The sequence below is a fragment of the Hyla sarda genome, chromosome 1 (assembly GCF_029499605.1).
Source record: "Hyla sarda isolate aHylSar1 chromosome 1, aHylSar1.hap1, whole genome shotgun sequence".
In the NCBI taxonomy this organism is placed as follows: Eukaryota; Metazoa; Chordata; class Amphibia; order Anura; family Hylidae; genus Hyla; species Hyla sarda.
The window spans coordinates 64168494-64190276 of record NC_079189.1 but is presented as its reverse complement, the minus strand read 5'-3'; the positions used below and the strand labels follow the sequence as shown (position 1 = coordinate 64190276).

Here is a 21783-nt window from a genome sequence, read left to right as displayed (position 1 = left end):
GAAAAATACTTTCCCCCTTGACATCTAACCCAGGGGCCCAATAGATCACCAGAATGGGGGTCCCCTTGTCACTGAGATGCATACCTCTATGTATTCACTTGCTATGAAACTAATGAAGATAGCAGAATACAGCGCTAATTTCCCCATTATGTGTTTTAAGTTGCAGCTCTGATTTTTACGCAGAATCCCAAGCTTTTTTATACACAATTGAATTAAATAATTAAGCTTTGCACGCCACCACCACTAGGGGGACTTTAGCGCGCATTAATTTATACAGATATACAGTGGTCCCTCAACATACGATGGTAATCCGTTCCAAATGGACCATCGTTTGTTGAAACCATAGTATAGTATAGTATAGTGGTCTACAACCTGTGGATCTCCAGATGTTGCAAAACTACATAGGACAGTGGTCTTCAACCTGCGGACCTCCAGATGTTGCAAAACTACAACACCCAGCATGCCCGGACAGCCAACGGCTGTCCGGGCATGCTGGGAGTTGTAGTTTTGCAACATCTGGAGGTCGGCAGGTTGAAGACCACTGGTATTGGAGGTTATAATCACGTGTCCCCACCGCTCCGGACCGTCACCGCTGCCCTGGATGTCGCCTTCCATTGCTGTTGCCGCGTCCCCGGGGTGTCCCCGACGCTCCGGCAAGGCCTCTGCTTCCCCGGCATCCTCGCTCTCCGTCGCCGCCATTAGGTCACTACGCACGCTGCTCCTACTGGATGACGGGACAGCGTGCGCAGCGATGTGATGACGGCGATGGAGAGCGCCGACTATGTAGAGGATCCCGAAGAGGACGCGCCGGAGCCCTGAAGACAGGTAAGTGATCGTCAGCAGATCACATGGGGCACCGTAAACGGCTATCCGGTGGCAGCGGAATCAGTCAGTGCTGCCGGATAGCTGTTTATGCGATGGCCCCGACATACAAAAGCATCGTATGTTGATGCTGCCTTCAACATGCGATGGCCTCTGAGAGGCCATCGTATGTTGAAATGATCGTATGTCGGGGCCACCGTAGGTTGGGGGGGTCACTGTAATTGAAATTGTATTGACAGCAACAAAAAAGTTCCTTTAATGGCCACGTCTAGCACAAAGGAGCAGTAAGAGTAGAGAAGAATAGCTCTGGTTGTCTTTGTATTGTAAATTCAGCAGCTGTCCTCCCGCCTGAAAGGCCACATGGATAGACCTAAATGTCTAAAATAACCCGTAAATCAGTCACCTCCAGGTTGTTGGGGATTATTCAAATTATACACAATTACACCACAAGGCTTTTCCTGGATGCAAAACACAAGTTTGCTTTCCAGACTGAAACCAGAGACAATGGCGCAGTGAGCGGGACCGGGCTCTGAACTCAGCTCACCTTCTGCTTATACATTTGCATTTAGAAAGCCGGGTTTTTTCTACAATTATGTATCCGGATTCTTTCGACAATTATTTGTCCATATTAATGACATCAATGTTACATGAAAGTGACAAATATATACAGCCACACAATCTCTTTTAAATTTTACGATAAGTTTACATTACTGGACCTGAAGCCAAAGTGGACCAAGTAATGCCAGACATACTTCTAGGCTTCTACCTATGATGCCATGTAAGAGATTTCCATGGTACTCATAGTCTGGCAGTATTGAAAAACTTTAAGACAATGGCAGCATACACAGGGAATCTGTTACCAGAAAGTAGCATAGAGCGATTTTTGGCACTGCAAGATTGAACAGACCATCCTCCAAAAAGGTATTTACTAGGGGTCTAATTCCCGCTGAATGAAGGGTTTGCCCACATCATTAAGTGACCTGTTTCCATCATAGTTTACCAGGCAGAGTACCATACATTTGGTTGTTTCTGTGCATGGTACTGCAGCTTAGTCATTGTCCATTGACTGGAACTGAAGAGATGTGAGGTGTAATACCAAGCACAGCCACTATTAACATTGGCACTATACTTGCTTTACAGTCAAGAGATCTCCCTCATTCAGATCTCCCTCATTCAGATCTCCCTCATTCAGATCTCCCTCATTCAGATCTCCCTCATTCAGATCTCCCTCATTCAGATCTCCCTCATTCAGATCTCCCTCATTCAGATCTCCCTCATTCAGATCTCTCTCATTCAGCTCTCCCTCATTGTGGGTGCTAGTCACACCCCACTGATAAAGGATAGGCCTATACATAGGCCATCAGTACTACAGTCCTAAAAATTAAAATTAAAAGTTTCTAACAGAACTATAATTGCCCAAACAGAGATGTCCTGGTCCAAGTCATGCACCATACCTTCTGGGGCATATTTAAAGGGGTAATCCGGTGAAAAACTTTTTTTTTTTTTTTTTTAAATCAACTGGTGCCAGAAAGTTAAACAGATTTGTAAATTACTTCTATTAAAAATTTTTAATCCTTCCTGTACTTATTCACTGCTGAATACTACAGTGGAAATTCTTTTCCGTTTGAAACACAGAGCTGTCTGCTGACATCATGAGCACAATGCTCTCTGCTGACATCTCTGTCCATTTTTAGGAACTGTCAAGGGTAAAAGGAAATCCCCATAGCAAACATATGCTGTTCTGGACAGTTCAGAGATGTCCGCAGAGAGCACTGTGCTCGTGATGTCAGCAGACAGTTCTGTGTTTCAAAAAGAAAAGAATTTTCACTGTAGTATTCAGAAGCTAATAAGTAAAGGAAGGATTAAGATGTTTTAATAGAAGTAATTTACAAATCTGTTTAACTTTCTGGCACCAGTTGATTTTTTTTTTTTTAAATAAAGTTTTTCACCGGAGTACCCCTTTAAGCCCAATTGGTAACAGGTGTCCCAATGTCAAGGCTGCAACTACTTTGAGTACGACACCTCTAGGTCAGTCAGTCATAAGCAGCATAAGGGGCCCAATATGAACAGTGTAGTAGACAGGAGATGCTGAGGGAATCACATTAGTATGCATCTTAACAAGGAGTTTTCCCATCTGGCCCTCAGAGGATCTGTGGGGGTTTGTATAAGCCCTATAATAATAGACATCACATTAGAATGGTGCAGGAAAATAAAGTAAGAAGGCAACCCATGTTAAATATATAGCAGAAATCTGTCTTCTTATTGTCTGTTGTAGGTGAATCCGGCTTTAGATGATCCTTTTTGTTAGAATGGTCTCTTGACAGTAAGCTCAGCACAAAGTTTCCAATACTGAAATCGGAAATCTGAGGGAAACCTGTTGTAAGAGTTTAAAGGGGTATTACAGGAATGTTTTTTATTTGACTATGTTACAGGGGCTGTAAAGTTAATGTAGTTCATAATATAGTGTCTGTACCTGTGTGTGACGGTTCTCACAATTCTTATGTGATTTTCACCCCAATATTTATTTTTTCCAGCATACAAAATGACTGTTGTCTCAGATTTTTCCCAGCTTGTAATGAAGCTGAGACCTGACATGACTAGTCAGCTGATGACAGGGAGCCTGTCTGCTTCATTGGGTGGAGAGATCGCTTGGTGGGAGAGAGAACAATCTGCAACTAATGCAGCAGATGTAGGCACCCTGATTGAAAACCAGAGGTCTTTTGAATGGATGCAGCTCATTTATGTTTCAATGGGTGGAGTGGCTGGTGTGTGGGAGGGAGGAAAATGGAATTATGGGATTTGTAGGCAAAAGAAGAAAAGTCAAACAGGAAATACCAGTTCACAAAAAGATAGCCAGTGTTATGGTAATTTCACAACATAGCCATTTAGCCCCAAGACAAGCGCAGATCCTTCCCAAGCATGTCCATTACTGTCTGCCAGGTACGTACTAAAATCACCTTATGGTGGAGAACCCCTTTAATGTTTCTGCAATGCCAACACAGGAGACAAGGCACTATACTGTGCCCATTCATATCAATAGCATGAAATGTCTAATGCAGAACAGGACGAGTCATATACAACAAGATGCTCTATTTAGCCTCTGTGCACTCTGCTCAAGAGAGGAAGATTGTGAACAAAGGACCCCCCCCCCCCCTTCTATTAACTCATAACACCCTAAGGGTATGTTCATACTGTATGTACATAATCTGCTGCAGACCCATTGAAGTCAATCGGTAGCAACATTGGGGGAGATTTATCAAAACCTGTGAAGAGGAAATATTGACCAGATGCCCATAGCAACCAATCAGATTTCCCATAGGCCTTGTAAAAAAAATGAAAGAAGCGATCTGATTGGTTGCTATGGGCAACTGGTCAATATTTCCTCTTCACAGGTTTTGATAAATCTCCCCCATAATCTGCAAGCAGAATTCCCACAGCGCATTATGCATGTGTGAACGTACCCTTATGGTTACATTAAAAATGTGAAGACTGGACCCCTTTAAGTTATCATCAAAACTTTGTTGTGTCGGTACGGTCTACAGAATGAATATCTGCTCTGTTGATCAGCCAGTTTGTATCTTGGTAACCAACATGTAGCCCCAGGTCTTAAGTCACTAGGACAAATTTCTTAGTGCCTCTCTGGTTGCTTAGGGACAAAGACAGAAAACAAAAAAAGTTATATTATAATTTAGCTTGGCTTGAAAATGGTCCTAGGGTAGGACAGAAACATTGCTGTGATGTGAGCCAATACATTCACAATTTTTTCACTATTTTTTGGGAGTGCTGCGCCATATATATATATATATATATATATATATATATATATGCACACATATGTGGTGAGCTTGAGGGGTAATGGTGTCTGGGGTGTTGCGGAGTGGTAGTGTAGGCTATAGGATTATCCCTTAATTGTCGTGACGCCAGGGTGCGGGTTCCTCAATGCAATAGTCCTACCACCACCAGTCCCACAAACGATAGGGAGGAATAAAGGAAATGTCCACAGCAGAAGTTGAAGTAAACCAGGAATAACTTTACTATTTTATGCAATTGCAAATAACAGACAGTCTTTTATAAGATGACCATGGTACAGGCTCCTCACAGGTTTGCTGCGACTTTGTAGTTGAATGAGCTTGGATTTTGCTAGTCACTGTACTACTGAATTTAGGGGTAATTTGGGTTCAGTAGTCACACAGGATTTGTAGGCTTTGAGCTGGAGTAACTCACGTTTGTGGCTGCTGAAGAATAGGCTTCAGGCCTAGCTGGAATTTTAGTAGATTATACAGATGGGCTTTCCTTCATATCCCAAGGGTAAGAGAGATGTTACTGCTTTTGAGTTCAGCAGGAAGAGAGCGAAGTTTAGTGGCAGCAGCCCCTTATATATTAAGGGGGCAGGAACAAAGCTCATTGGTTTGCAAACCTGTCAGTCCTGACCTAAGGCATTATGGGCACATCACATGACCCAAAGGTCCTTGAACCAAAGCATAACACAATTTATTTACAGTCACATGACCCAAAGGTCCTGTACATAAATCCACTATACAATTAAATATAAATATATACATTTCTAGATATTATTGAGAGGCGACTAGGGGTTAGCCCTCTAGGAGAGCCCTACCAGCATGGAGGGACTCTGGCTGAGGGGACACTGACAGAGGGACAGGACCAAGTCCTGTACCGGGACACCACACATATATACATAATATATTATATATATATATTCATATTCTTATGCATTACACACACAAAAGCAGTACATTTACTACGTATTAATTGGTCAATGTTAATGGGGAGGAATGAGCATGTTACCTTTTGGTGGAAAGTACGATTTGCTTTCTGCTTTGTGGGGCCAATCTACCACCAGGGGGCCAAAGCGACGGAAACTGGCAGTGATCTCATCTGCAGAGAGACAACATTTCTAAGTTACCACCTAATGTAACTGGTAAATACTGCAAAGAGCAACACATTATTCATTATGTCCAATAGGGTTTAATTCAGACAATGGATATAAAGATATGTGCCGGATACAATAGATATAAAGATATATGCCACTATAACTATCTCACCTTCATCTATATCGGGTGGAAGCCCACCAACAAACACCTTCCTTGAAAAGCGTTCAATACGCTCTCCATTCTGATGCCCAGAGTAGCAGTTGGGTGAATTGAGAACCCCGACCTGGTCATTGTGCCCATCGTCCAGCAAACCATCATCTATGGGAAAGAGAGAAGAACGACCTGCAGGAAACATAAAAAAATATACATTGTTATGTTGCGTAACGTATAGGTATTGTGAGCATCTCATTATGATAAGCAGATGGGTATTTTTGGGGCAGTGTTTCCCAACCAGGGTGCCTGCAGCTGTTGTAAAACTACAACTCCCAGCATGCCCGGACAGCCAAAGGCTGTCCGGGCATTCTGGGAGTTGTAGTTTTGCAAAAGCTGGAGGCATTCTGGTTGGGAAACACTGCTTAAGGTGATGGAAAAATTTTGGTGCCAGAAAGTTAAACAGATTTGTAAATTACTTCTATTAAAAAATCTTAATCCTTACAGTACTTATTAGCTGCTGAATACTACATAGGAAATTCCTTTCTTTTTGGAACACAGAGTTCTCTGCTGACATCACGAGCACAGTGCTCTCTGCTGACATCTCTGTCCATTTTAAGAACTGTCCAGAGTAGGAGAAAATCCCCATAGAAAACATATACTACTCTGGACAGTTCCCAAAATGGACAGATATATCAGCAGAGAGCACTGTGGTCATGATGTCAGCAGAGAGCTCTGTGTTCCAAAAAGAAAATAATTTCCTATGTAGCATTCAGCAGCTAATAAGTACTGGAAGGATTAAGAATTTTTAATAGAAGTAATTTACACATCTGTTTAACTTTCTGGCACCAGTTGATTAAAAAAAAAAAAAAAAGTTTTCCACCCCTTTAAGGAGAACCCGGCAGCAATGTTCAGCGCCACCACAGGACACATTAAGCATTATATAGTTCCTGATGAAATTTGAAAGATCTGCCGGGTCCTCTAGATTTTATTACAATGGGTCCCCTCTTAAAAAAAAAAAATTATAAAATCCTAATAGGGTTTTGAAATTAGACAATGCCTTTCCCAAAGCACAATGCCAAAGCATAGCAATATGGACTAGAACAAAGATGGAAATTCAAGATCTTACTGCTTTATAGGGTCCAATTCACACACAAGATTTGAGGTGGCTTCTGTACTAGAATTCGCATCAAATCTGATGAAAATTCACACCCTATACAAACCCGATTCCATGCAATGGAAAATTTCCATATGGGTTTTTTGTGCTACCTACGGATTCGACACAGTAAAGCCAAGGATTAACCCTAATCGATGAAAACGGGCTAACCGTTGTGTAAATTCATGGCAAATGGGTTGTCCTACTATTCACATAGATCCATGGTCAAAGAAGTTGTCCCACCATCAACACGGATCCATGGCAAAGGGGTTGTCTCACCAGCAACACGGATCCATGTCAAAGGGGTTGTCTCACCAGCAACACGGATCCATGTTAAATGGGTTGTCTCACCAGCAACACGGATTCATGTCAAAGAGGTTGTCTCACTAGCAACACAGATCCATGTCAAAGGGGTTGTCTCACCAGCAACACGGATCCATGTTAAATGGGTTGTCTCACCAGCAACACGGATCCATGTCAAAGGGGTTGTCTCGCCAACAACACGGATCTATGGCAAAGAGGTTGTCCAACCAGCAACACAGATCCATGGCAAAGGGGTTGTTCTTCAGAAGAAATCCAAGTGTCAGCCCCAGAAACTCAAGTAAATATGATTAAATCCAACACACCGTGGAATAAATCCACCTCAGATCTTGGTGGATTTCCGTCACAGTGTCCTGTAAGTTTACCATGGATTTTATCCTAGCATAGCAAAGGGTGAAATTCGCTGTAACAAAACTGCAGCTTTTCTGCAGTGTGGTTTATTCTTGGTGTGAACTGTTTCTGCTACATGCGGTTTAGTAAAATCCTGCAGAATCCACACTGCTTATCTATCGCATCTGAACACAGCCCATAACTATCTTTATTTGCTTTTTGCAATCTTATAATGAAGAACCACAATCAATAAGAATAAGGCTAAGGTAGCACTAAAGTTTAGAGGTCAGGACTATTGTCTTGTTTCATATGATTTAGGACCATGTGTATGAATAAGATAGGGTAAATACATTTTGAACCCCCCGGGAACAAAGAGTGCGGCATAGAGTAATATGTTGGCTCCATATAACAAGAAATTAGAAGACCCTTCATATATACCTAAAAAAAGAAGATAGCCGGTTGTGCACGCTCTAGTTTGATGCTGAGGTGAGCAAAACACTGCAGATCATTCCTTAAAAAGGTTAATGAACCAATGATGAAAAAGCAATGACAGCGGCCGGTTTTACAGCCCTCAATTCCATTCTACCAGGAAGCTTCATTACAGTAAATCTGGAGGGACCCCGGATAGTGCAGAGGAGGCCATAAATCACCGCTCCAGGATGGTGCTGAGCCGCAGTAGTAGTGCTGTAAGTTGACATCACAGTCAGGAGATTTCGGGGGATGTGAGTGGATTGACTGAATGATGAATTACATCAATTACATAGCGGGCATTTTATGTTACGGAAAATGCTCTGTCAAAATTGTGCAGGAACGTGCACTTTTACAGAATTTCTACAGAAACCTCCTAGAAATGAGAGATTACCGCGGGAGTGTGTTATCGCTAAATCTTACACAATGGGGAGCTCAAAAACAAGCACAAAACCTTACAAAATCTATCAAGTGAATGTCCACTCCTGAATACCATCCATTATAGGTATACATCGGAGATTTTCCTCTGGCATGCACAGCAAAATGCGGTGTGCAAAACATTGAATGAATTTTAAAGGGTCAGCTAGGAATAAAAAATGAGCCGATTCCTCTAAAAACAGCACCACACATGTCCCCAGGTTGTTTGCGGTATAACCACTTGGCCCCATTCACTTTAATGGAACTGAGCTGCAATACCACACACAACCTGAGGACAGCTGTAGTGCTGTTTTTTTTAATCGTGGATAACAACAAGATGTTGGATGGTAGTATTGTGTTATATTATATAAGTGATCAGAAAATCAAGCTTGACTATCTCTGTCAGTCTCAAAACAGTGGCTAGCAAGAGTACTACCACTTCATTCACAAAGGGGGGCCTCCCTACTTGATCGCTGGGGGTCATGGTGGTTAGATGCCCAGTGATCACACATTTATCATCTATCCTGTAATAAATTGCTGTGTCCACAAACCTTTAAATACCTGTGTCCTTAAAGGGGTACTCTGCTGCTCAGCGTTTGGAACAAACTGTTCCGAACGCTGGAGCCTGGAGCTCGTGACATCATAGCCCCCCCTCATGATGTCATTCCCCACCCCCTCAATGCAAGTCTATGGGAGGGGGCGTGACAGCCACCACGCCCCCTCCCATAGACTTGTATTGAGGGGGTGGGGCGTGATGCCATGAAGGGGCGGGGCTATGACTTCACGAGCTCCCAGCTCACGCGTTCGGAACAGTGGCTTACCCCTTTAAATAGGCACTGTCATTTGAACAAGGTAAGGCTTGGCTCACACTACGGAATCTCCGACCAGAAATATCTCCATATGGAATTCCACTTTAAAAATATCTGTGCTGTCAATGGGAATTCTGCTGCACAGTACACGACGGAATATCCGCCACTGAAATTTATCCGCCCAAAAAATGAACTTTTGGCAGAATTCTGTGCAGAACATATTGCTGTCTACGATGAACGGCAACTGTCCGTCCTATCACCGACTGATTCAGGCATGTGCACTGTGCAGCGGAATCCCATTGGGTGAACCCAACCTAATTGTTTAATTGCCCTACTGCGCTATCACAGGGGAAAAGTAGTATCACAGCACCCAATCAAAAGAAGGAGTGCAATGCGGGACAGGACAGGCCCTCCAGTGTGACAGACACTTTTTGAACTACTATTGTGGCCAAGACTATGAACAGAGGTCACAGTATGAACTAAAAATTCCTTAACAATGAATAGGAAAATGGGTTTTTGATACCGGAGAACCCCTCTTAAGAGGCCAAATAATATGAAGCATTTGTCCTTGGAAATATAAGTCCGTTTTTAGTTTGTCCTAATTAAAAGTCTTTAAACGGACCCATCGGTCATATCATTTGGGGATGGAATCTAAAGCACTGCACACATCTTAACCTAAAACAGGTTTTTATTATGGCCATTTGTCTGGTAGCTTTAAGCGAAGCAGATGGGGGGGCTAGAATTTCAGAGACCTGACCCTCCGATGTACATTCTGACTGAATGAGTTACCAGCTGCACCGAGTGCTGCAGGATAAGAATGCCTCCCTGAGCAAGTGTCTAAAGCCTGAAAAACATGTTCTGCTAAATTTATAACCCAGAAGGCGGTGTAAACATGCACATAGCAAGTGAGGGCTGGAACTGCAACCTTAAAGTGTCATGGCATCAGGCACTGTGGTTTCTGCGGTCTGATGAATTATACCAGCGGAGAGGTCGGAAAAGAAGTCCTTCCCCATGAACTGGGTCCATGGACATTGAGATAACATGTAGCAAGGAGGAGAAGCTTCATCATCTCTAGGAATTACAAGGATAAAGCAATTCTGCGACAACTCAAGGATGTCATCTGTGTATAACATTGGCTCACTGTACTGCAGCGTTCCCCAACCAGTGCGGCTCCAGCTGTTGCAAAACTTTTTGGGGGAACCCCCCCCCCAACACACACACAAAATACTGCCCCCTCATTTTGCAGTTTTGCTGCATTTTTTTTAATATTTGTTGGTTTTAGCATAAGTGTTTTATCTCCTGGGGTAAAAACAACTATACAGTGACCCCTCAACTTACAATGGCCTAAACAGACAATAGTTTCAACATACAATGGTCTTTTCTGGACCATTGTAACTTGAAACCAGACTCAACATACAATGTACAGACAGTCCAGATCTGCAAAATGTGTCAATGGCCGGAAGAATTGACTAATCAGAAAGGATATTTGACTGGTAAAACCCCTGTATTCCTAAAGTGTATGCACTGACTGGTGTCTGGTAGCGCCCTCTACAGTACAGGGAGGTATTACATGTTATTTACTCTTAACCTGTACCAGGGTTAGCTTCTCCTTTGGGCATCAGGTGAGGGCGGCTCCATTTCCCTTTTTTTAGGACATTGCGTGTTCTGCACAGGACCCTGAAGAAGCTTCTGTCCTCTACATAGACCAGTGTTTCCCAAAGAGGTTGCCTCCAGCTGTTGCAAAACTACAACTCCCAGCATGCCCGGACAGTCCGGGCATGCTGGAAGTTGTAGTTTTGCAACAGCTGGAGGCACCCTGGTTGTGAAACACTGAAATAGACAGCTCCCAGCAGATCTTTCTTACTTTTATATGTAAGGACTTGTTTTATCTATATTTGTTATCTACTTATTTTTCTTTAATCCTCGCCTTTTCCTATTTTTGGATGACATTTTGTGGCTTCAGAACCAATTACCAGGTTTCCATAGAGTTATGGTCTGAACATACAATGGTTTCAACATACAATGGTCGTCCTGGAACCAATTAATATTGTAACTTGAGGGACCACTGTATATTGAATGTTTTGGGGGCTTTTTTTCCTCATGTAGAAAAGAAAAACACCAAGATTTCCTGAAAAAATACCATACCCTCAGCATGCTGCCATATTAGCAAACTAATCCCAAGCGTAAAAAGGGCACAAAAGAATGGAAAAACACACACACACACACACACACACACAAAAAGCAACCATAAGTCTGGAATTTTTTTTATACTTCCAAGCCAACATTATGTAGCCACAGCTTTTTTTGGCCCAAAAAAATGCCTAGACTTTGGGTATGTTCACACTACGGTATATGTCTGCCTGGTAAAAACAGACAGTCATTCCACAAATAGCAGGTGCCGACAAAACATGTCGGTGCTAGGACAGTTCAGAAATGCAGAAATGTCTCAATAGAAGGCAATGCATTTCCGAGCGGATTTCACCAAGAGACTTGATATGTCAAAGGCAGAGGTCAGAATTAGGATTTCCACGGCAGATGTTACCGCTGCAGAAATTCTGCCGTGTGTAGGGCATAGCAAAATCCCACTGAAAACGATGTGACTCTGCTGTAACGGAATTTCCGAGTGAATTTTTCCACTGCATTCCGCTCAGCAATTCCATCGTGTGTCATGGCCTTAAAGGGGATTTCCTATGCCGTTAAGTTAGGGGATAACAAGCTGATCCGTGGGGGTCCAACTGCTGGGGCCCTTGCTGATCCAGAGAACAGAGGACATAATTGTCCCCAGAATGAATAGTGTGGACCTGTGCGGCCAACGCCTTTTTCGTTGTCTAAGGGCGCATTCCCACCTGGGGTATTTTGCTGCGTATTTTCTGCTGCATATTTTCTTACCCATTGACTTCAATGGGAAAATAAAATACGCAGCAGCAAATATGCATTAAATATGCCAGGTGGGAATGTACCCTAAGGCAGTGTTTACCAACCAGGGTGCCACCAGCTGTTGCAAAACTACAACTTGGCTGTCCAGGCATGCTGGGAGTTGTAGTTTTGCAAGAGCTGGAGGCACACTGGTTGGGAAACACTGCTGTAGAGCATATTATATGCATTGTATTATAGTAAATCCCACACAGTGCCACCCCTACTTTCCTTTTTTCTATATACCATATATATATATATATATATATATATATATATATATATATATATATACATATACACACACAATATATATAGTAAATTATGTGTGATTTGCACATCAGTCTGGGGAGGGGGGATATTTGCTTTCTAGCTGCTTTTGCCCCAAGCAAACTAATTGAATTTTAAGAGGGGTTCAATCATTCCATTTGGATTCACCCAATGGGATTGCAATCCTAGAGGTCAAAGGACGGAACTATTTGGAGGATTTTAGTGTACTGGTTAATGCTGAAACTTCCTTTGTATGATACTTTTGTTTCAAGTCTGAAGAATGCTAAAAATGTTACAGCGGTAGGAAGATGAATGTAATATGCCCATAGCCCTTCTATTGTCCAGACATAAGCTAAAATGATGCAGACGTATATGTTATGTAGCCTCCTGTTACCATATTAAAGAAGAAGAACAGGCACAGTGCTTTTGGTCATGGAACTACAAGGCGACTTCTACCATTCCTAATTGTTCAAATAAGGGGATACATTATTTCTTAAATAGGTTTATTTTAAGATTAAAACTTATGCCCTATCTACAGGATATGAGAACATAGGTCATTTGTCTCCCAAGTGAGTTCAGTGGCAGTGTGCATGCTGGGCCTCTGCTCTAATAACAGTCTATGGGGCTTACAAACAGAGCCAAGCTCTTACATAGGTTGTTCAGGATTTTAAAAAACTGAGCTGATTTCTTTCAAAAACAGCGCCACGCCTGTGGTATTACAACTTGTCTCCCTTAAATTCAATGGAACCGAGCTGCAATTCAACACTCAGCCTGAGGACAGTAGTGGTGCTGTTTTTGGAAGAAATCAGCTTTTTTTTTTCTTATCCTGGATACCCCTTTGAGAATACGTTCACAAGGCAGAATGTCCACCCTTAAAATTTTAAGGCGGACATTCTGTAGGCTGCATGCACCAGCACAACGAGCCGGCGCTAGGACTGCATGGAAATGCGCTGTCTCCATAGACATTGACGTGTCAATTCTAGAATTGGGATTTCCACAGCAGATGTTTGTGCTGTGGAAATTCCGTCACCTGCACTGTGCAGCAGTATCCCATTGAAAACATTGGGACTCTGCTGTGAGCAGAATTTTTCGTCCGGATTCTACGTGGAAATTCGATGGTCTGAACATACCCTTACTTTGCAATGGTCCCATAAGACAGTGAATGGGGCAGTGCTCCAGTGTGCATGCTGCCGAACCATTCACTTGTGGGACAACTGACCTGTTATCTGGGGATCCCAGCTGTTGGAACTCCATTGGTCCCAAGCATGCATGCTATATGCAGTAGTTGGCACAGGAGAGATCTGGGATGGCCTGCCCCTGCAGGAAGGGACAAGCAGTGCCCAAGTAGCGCCGCTCATCTCTGAGCTTTGATATTAGAATGTCAAAGCCCAGGAAGGTAATGGTGGGGCCACCCTCCCCTCCCCTGGGTCTTGGATATGTATTATATGAACATGAAGAGTTATAAGGACATGAAGGAATTAATTAAATAACTAACCTTGGTGCTGAGCTTTTCTTATAGGGCAGGCGGTTAACTTGATTGGCTAGCTCCAGCCACGGCGGGAATGATCAAATCTATATAAGAGGCTACTGGACTGAGCGGGCTGCTAGTCTGAAGAAACACCTGAAGAAAATACATTGTGCCCGCCCCTCCTTCCCGGTCACGGTCTGTTAAAGGGGTACTCCGGCGCTAAGACATCTTATCCCCTATCCAAAGGATAGGGGATAAGATGCCTGATCGCGGGGCTCCCGCCACTGGGGACGCTGTCACGCCCCCTCCATAGGCTTGCATTGAGGGAGCGGAGCGTGACGTCACATGGGGGCGGGGCCGTGAACTCACTATGCTCCATTCCCGTGATCGCTAGTAATCAGACCCGGAGCAAGCACACTCCGGGGGCTGATTCTAACAGGATGCGGCGTGGAAGATCACGGGGGTCCCCAGCAGCGGGACCCCTGCGATCAGGCATCTTATCCCCGATCCTTTGCATAGGGGATAAGATGTCTTAGTGCCAGAGGACCCCTTTAAAGAGGGTGTCACCTATTGGGGTAGACAATTGTTTTTGACATAAGGTGGTGTCACTCAGAGTTTTCTGGGTAGACAGCTGTGGTTTGAGCGAGTATACACTGGTGGTTATATGTTTTATTATGGTTTTTAATTGGTTATTTATTTATTAATTAATTTATTGGTTTATTTATTAATAAATTGAATTAATACCCTTAATAAACGTCCGTGGCCTTTCACCCCAACAGTTGTTATGTCTTTTATTTAAGTGGGTAGATGGGGGAGGAGTATGGTGGTCCTTATCCCATGTGGTGTCTGGGCAGAATCCAGTCACATGCCTTCGTTTGTGAAAGACTATATAATGAGTCAGAACATGGAAAAGAGATAAAAATAATCTATTAGTAAGGGAAGCTTAGTTACAATTTCTTGGAAAACACAACACGCCTGTGCCAGGGAATGAGTTTGCTGAAGCTTGTGCTCATTGCCATACTGCAGGGCTACCGTGTTTCTCCGAAAATAAGACCGGGTCTTATATTAATTTTAGTCTCAAAAAACACACTAGGGCTTATTTTCAGGGTAGGGCTTATTTATTTATTGGGGGGGGGGCCTGCAGGAGTGTGGAGGATGGGGGGCTGTGGGGGGATGGAGGCTGTAGCAGTGTAGTGGATGAGGGGCTGTAGCAGTGTGGAGGATGCCACACCCCCCCATCTTCCATCCTCCCACAGCCCCCCATCCTGCACACTGCTATACAGCCCTCCATCCTCCCACAGCCCCCCATCCTCCACACTCCCGCAGCCCCCCCATCCTCCACACTGCTACAGCCCCCTCTTCCCCCGTCGTCCTTCACACTCCTACAGTGCCCCCCACCCCTCTGCCATAATAAACCAGCACTTCCCCACCTTCATAGCGTCCGCAACTGAAGCTGCAGCTCTCGGCGGCGGGATCTCCTTCTGCTTACCGGTAGCAGCCGGGGCAGGGACACGTCCGTGACGTCGGGCGTGCATACGCGCAGACATTTTAAAGCGACAGCGTCCCTGCCCCGGCTCATTTAACTTGCCAAGGGACCAGCCAAAGGGGGGGGGGGGGCAGGGAGTCTGCATCACATTACTGGCGTCCGCGGTCCGCCAGTTGAGTACCCCCGGCCCTAGGTCTTATTTTCGGGGTAGGGCTTATATTGCAGCCCGCCCCAATAATCCAGCAAGGGCTTATTGACTATGGGTCCTCTCAATAACATCATGTTTGGTTTTTACCATGGTCCTACAAAGGTCACCATACTCATGAATGTCTTAGGCAGCGTTCCCCAACCAGGGTGTCTCCAGCTGTTGCAAACCTACAACTCCCAGCATGCCCGGACAGCCTTTGGCTGTCCGGGCATGCTGGGAGTTGTAGTTTTGCAACAGCTGGAGGCACCCTGGTTGGGAAACACTAGTCTAAGGTCATTCACCATAGTCACTCCCTATTCTCTATCCCTGGATGACTTCGCACAGGATACATCACATACACTTTCTGCAAAATGTGAATTCTGGCAAAAAAAAAAAGGAAGGGGATAAATTAAAGGTGTATTACAGGAAAAAAAAATATTTATATATCAACTGGCTACAGAAAATTAAACAGATTTGTAAATTACTTCTATTAAACAATCTTAATACTTCTAATAATTAACAGCTGCTGAAGTTGAGTTGTTCTTATATGTCTGACAACAGAGCTCTCTGCTGACATCTCTGTCTGTCTCGGGAACTGCACAGAGTAGAAGAGGTTTGCTATGGGGATATGCTTCTACTCTGGACAGTTCCCGAGACAGGTGTCATCAGAGAGCACTTAGACAGAAAAGAACAACTTAACTTCAGCAGCTCATAAGTACTGAAAGGATTAAGATTTTTTTAATAGAAGTCATTTACAAATCTTTTTAACTTTCTGGAGCCAGTTGATCTATATATATATATATATATATATATATATATATATAAATGTTTTCCCTGGATAACCCCTTTAATAGAAAGCTACTACAGGAAGGAGTAGGATAGCAATAGGAAAGAAGCAAAGTAGATTCCCCCCCCCAGGAATGAATTGCTGGAGGGGTCTATACCACCAATGAGCAGATCAATCCAGAAAAGAAAGAATGTTCTGAACATTACAAAAAGTGAATCCTAAACTTCTGAGTTTGGCAAAACTTTTAGAAATGGTGGACACCATTTTAGGAATCAGAAGAGGTTAAACATGGCAGATCTTTTGCAGAACATGTTAAAAAAAAAAAATTCTGTGGAGGCTGGAATCGGAACATCTGCCACAGAAATTTCGCCATGTGCACGGTGCCCCAGAGTCCCATTGGAAATACAGTGACTCTGCTGCACTGGAATTTAAGCAGAATTGTTCCCCTGGGTCCGTTCAGAAATGTTGCCATATGAACGAGGTCTAACCCTAACTTGAGGTTAGGTTTGGGGTTAGGGTAGGTTCACACCATGTTTTTCAAGTACGTTTCCCGTATATGTTTTCATTATTGAAAATGTATGGAGCGTATTGAAAACCGTATACATAGATAAATTATTGAACACCTCCCATTAAAAATGGACAACATTTTCAAAAACTTATGTTTAAAAAAAAAAAAAAACGGACGGAACTGTATGCACTTTTAAAAAACAGAAAACTGTTTAAAAAACGCATACGGTTTACTTTTTCCCATACTGTTCCATCCATTTTTTTTTGCCATATGGTTTTCTTTAGAAAAACGGATTGAAAACAGTATGGCAAAAACGTGATGTGAACCCAGCCAAAGGCTGGGTTCACATCCCGTTTTTGCCATACTGTTTTCAATCCGTTTTTCTAAAGAAAACCGTATGTCAAAAAAATATCTCCATTCATTACAGTGAATGTCAGCTTTTTAACACCACATAACCTGGGCTCCATTTCCTAATGCTAGGGGTCAATATGTCACCTTGTCCGCTCAGTCAATTACTGTCCATCTGGTGTCGCAACGTGACGTATTGACTCCAACAAGGAAAAAAAGGAGCGCGGTAGAGACAGGGAGCAGCCATAATGGAGGCTGTGGGGGAGTGAGGGAGGTTATAACAGATTGTTTTTTTTGTTTAAAGGAGGCAGCAAATGTGAACACAGCCTAAGAAATGAATAAACATAGAATACTGAGTATATTTACAGTCGAAAAATGAAATAACTCCACTTTTACGGGTGAAGATATAAGAGATGGTTTATTCTATGACGTGTGGACAATTTACCACATGACTGGACTAGATATTTACACAGATGGTTCTCGATAAACTTCGCTTCAGAACTTCATAAGATATCTTCTCTTATTTCCTAGACGCAATGTGAAGTTTCTGTGGTCCCAACTATTAGTTGCCCTTTATATCACTAGTGGGGCCCCTTTTAGGCCTATTCAGTCACAAGCTCCCTAAAATACTCTTCCTACTTGCTTGTATGAGGGTGGTTGCTATGGGCAACGGCATCACTGTTCCTCAGTGTCTGGAAAAACATCACTGAATTTTTCAATCTATTCTTTTCCACTAAAACCCGGACTGGATTCAGAAGCAATCGAAAAACTAAGGGTGCATTCGCATCACGATGTTACCATCCTATTTCTTCTCACGATTTTTAACTTTGAAGTCGTATCCATTGACTTCTATTCATTAATGATAGACAACAAATGCATCAGTTTTGATCTGTATCCGATTTTGCATGATTTAAGATCGGAGGTAAAATCGTGGTTGACCCACGATTTTTCGTCCAGATTCAAAATCGGATCGAAATTGTGTCCGTTTTTTATTTATTATTGATGTCTATGTAAATGGCATGGAATCGTGTGACTGTGCGATTCAATCAGATTAATCGCACAGAATTAGACTTCAAAACACATACACTTCAAATATATAAAACTTTATTGCCATTGGCATACATATTAATTTTAAAAACAGGATCAGATCTTTATTGAAAAGGGGATGGAATTTTCATCTATACGATTTTTGAATATGATTTTAAATCAGATAGCAAAGAAATTTTTACATACGATTGTATACTATTTTTTGCAATCCGATTTCGTCCGATTTTACGGTCCGATAATCAGATGGTGAAATCGCAATGTGAACCTAGCCTAAGGGCGCGTTAACACACTACAAGTCCTAGCCGCGGCACGTGTTCTGCAAAGGAAAATCAGCAGCAGATTCCATTGACTTCAATGGAGTCTGCTGCCGTGGTGAAGAATCACAGCGGGGAAACTCGCTGTAAACCCACCAATGTCAATGTACCCTTAGGCCATGTTCATACGGTTGAATGTGCGGAATCGGCATTTCGGTGGCAGAAACCAGCCGAAGAAGTGCACAGTGCAGCAGAGTCCCATTGAAATCATAGTGTGACCATCGCCTTATACTTCTCTTTGCACTTCGCTGTGGAAAACTTTTTTTTTTAACTCAACTGGTGCCAGAAAGTTAAACAGATTTGTAATTACGTCTATGAAAAAATCTTAATCCTTCCAGTACATATTAGCTGCTGAATACTACAGAGGAAATGGTTTTCGTTTTGGAACACAGAGCTCTCTGCTGACATCATGACCACAATGCTCTCTGCTGACACCTCTGTCCATTTTAAGAACTGTTCAGTGTAGGAGAAAATCCCCATAGCAAACATATGCTGCTCTGGACAGTTCCTAAAATGGACAGAGATGTCAGCAGAGAGCACTGTGGTCATGATGTCAGCAGAGAGCACTGTGTTCCAAAAAGAAAACCAATTCCTCTGTAGCATACAGACCCTAAAAAGTACTGGAAAGATTAAGATTTTTTTTATAGAAGTAATTTACAAATCTGTTTAACCTTCTGGCACCAGTGGATTTAAAAAAAAAAAAAAAAAAAAAAAAAGTTTTCCACGGGAGTACCCCTATAAGTTTACACATTGTAAAATGTACTGATGTATTTTATTGTACGTGTGCATTTACGTCCGCATTCTTTCAGCAAATCAAATATGCCAGTACCATTGACGATGTGTGAACTTAGCTTTTGGCTCAAAAATTGCCTTTAGGGTTCATTCCCACGTGGCGTATTTTGCTGCGTATTTGGTGCTGCGTATTTTCCTACCCATTGACTTCAACAGGGAAAATAAAATACGCAGCAGCAAATACGCAGCAAATACGCCGTGTGGGAACGTACCCTAAAACTGCAATGCTACAAAAACAGTGCTAAACTTTTTATTTTTTTTTTATTTTGCATTTTTTATTTTATTTTGCATCTAAAAAATACACAATTTGTCATGAAAAAAAAATGGAAAAAAAATCTGACAAAATTAAAAAAAGTAAAAAAAATATACAGGAATTTTTGTCATGAAAAAAAAATGGAAAAAAAAATCTGACAAAAAAGTTAATAAAATACAGGAATTTTCAGATGTCACAACTGTGATCCTAACACCAATGCCCTAACTGGTTTTATGGCATGCTACCTGCCCTACAGACGCCCAGGGAGGTCACTGATGTGCAATGTCTAAACACAGAGATTTCAATCTCCAAATTATAGGGTAAGAGAGAAACAATGTTCGGTGTGCTATTTGATGCCATTCAGTGGCACAGCAGGTTGCTCTAACACGGGTACGCCTATGCCCTTGGCTGCTGATTGGGAGCAATTCTTTAGGCCCTTTATTGTTTATAAGGGTCATAGAATACACTATTTTTTCCCAACGAGGGTGCCTTCAGCTGTTGCAAAACTACAATTCCCAGCATGCCCGGACAGCCGAAGGCTGTCCGGGCATGCTGGGAGTTGTAGTTTTGCAACAGCTGGAGGCACCCTGGTTTGGAAACACTGCTCTGAGTGGTGGCACAGTCAGACGATCGGGTCCTAAAAGAAGCAGTCTATTAGTATCCAGTATGGGTGTTAATAGAAACAAATAATTCATACAGAACATATGATAGAATATTCAGAAATTGTGATTTTTTTAATTTTTATTAGAGATGAGCGAACTTACAGGAAATTCGATTCGTCACGAACTTCTCGGCTCGGCGGTTGATGACTTATCCTGCGTAAATTAGTTCAGCTTTCAGGTGCTCCGGTGGGCTGGAAAAGGTGGATACATTACTAGGAAAGAGTCTCCTAGGACTGTATCCACCTTTTCCAGCCTATCGGAGCACCGGAAAGCTGAACTCATTTATGCAGGAAAAGTCATCAACTGCCGAGCCGAGAAGTTCGTGACGAATCGAATTTACTGTAAGTTCGCTCATCTCTAATTTTTATCAAAAATAAAATAAAATACTTATTAATTCAGCTTTAGTAATAAATAGAGAGATGGATTACCTCGTCTTCTCCCATAACTCCTTGCTGCATGTAAACAAAGGACAACATGGTCAATGTTTCAGGTCATCATTTCATTCAAAGTTCTAACAAATCTAAGTCCTCATACCAAACACTGCGACTTAAAGGGGTATTCCAGGCAAAACCTTTTATATATATATATCAACTGGCTCCGGAAAGTTAAACAGATTTGTAAATTACTTCTATTAAAAAATCTTAATCCTTCCAATAGTTATTAGCTTCTGAAGTTTTCTGTCTAAATGCTCAATGATGATGTCACGTCCCGGGAGCTGTGCATGATGGGAAAATATCCCCATAGGAACTGCACAGCTCCCGGGATGCGAGTCATCAGAGAGCAGTTAGACAGAAAACAACAACTCAACTTCAGAAGCTAATAACTATTGGAAGGATTAAGATTTTTTAATAGAAGTAATTTACAAATGTGTTTAACTTTCCGGAGCCAGTTGATATATATAAAAAAGTTTTGGCCTGGAATACCCCTTTAATAAAGGGGCACTCCAGGGTAATGAAAGCTAAAAACTTTTTTTTTTTTAGCATACTTTTTGTATCCATTCTTTTATGTTTTTCAAAATCTTTGCTTGCTGTCACTGAATGCAAACCCTGTTTCCTTTCTGGGAACACAAATCTGTCCTGATCATGGAATGGGCACAGGTGTATTGTCTGTTACATTGGCAGAACAGTAAGGCATTGTTCACACCGTAGATTTTTTTGCATAGTGAATTTCCGAGCGGAATTCTGCCTTGAAATGATGGTGCGGCAGAGTCCCATTGCTGCCAAGGGGAATCGGCTGCGCGGTGCACACTACGGCATTACAGCGGCGGAGAAATTCCTCTGCGCTAAAGAATGAACAGAACACTGTGCTAAATACATTGCAGTCTATGGGGACCGGCAATGTTTACACAACCCTAGTGCGGACTGATTTAGGCTAGGTGGAAAT

The 21783-nt window shown here is 42.5% G+C and overlaps 1 protein-coding gene across 8 annotated transcripts in view; it reads right to left on the bottom strand.

Annotated features, from left to right (window-relative positions):
* CPEB2 (cytoplasmic polyadenylation element binding protein 2) overlaps positions 1–21783 on the bottom strand; it is a 190860-nt gene that overhangs the window by 16007 nt on the left and 153070 nt on the right. For all 8 annotated transcript variants that reach the window (XM_056555172.1, XM_056555174.1, XM_056555171.1 and 5 more), the window contains 3 exons: positions 20829–20852; positions 5886–6056; positions 5629–5718 (listed from right to left, as the gene is read on the bottom strand). In XM_056555172.1, the coding sequence (XP_056411147.1) occupies positions 5629–5718; positions 5886–6056; positions 20829–20852 (285 nt within the window). The remainder of the gene's footprint in view (positions 1–5628; positions 5719–5885; positions 6057–20828; positions 20853–21783) is intronic.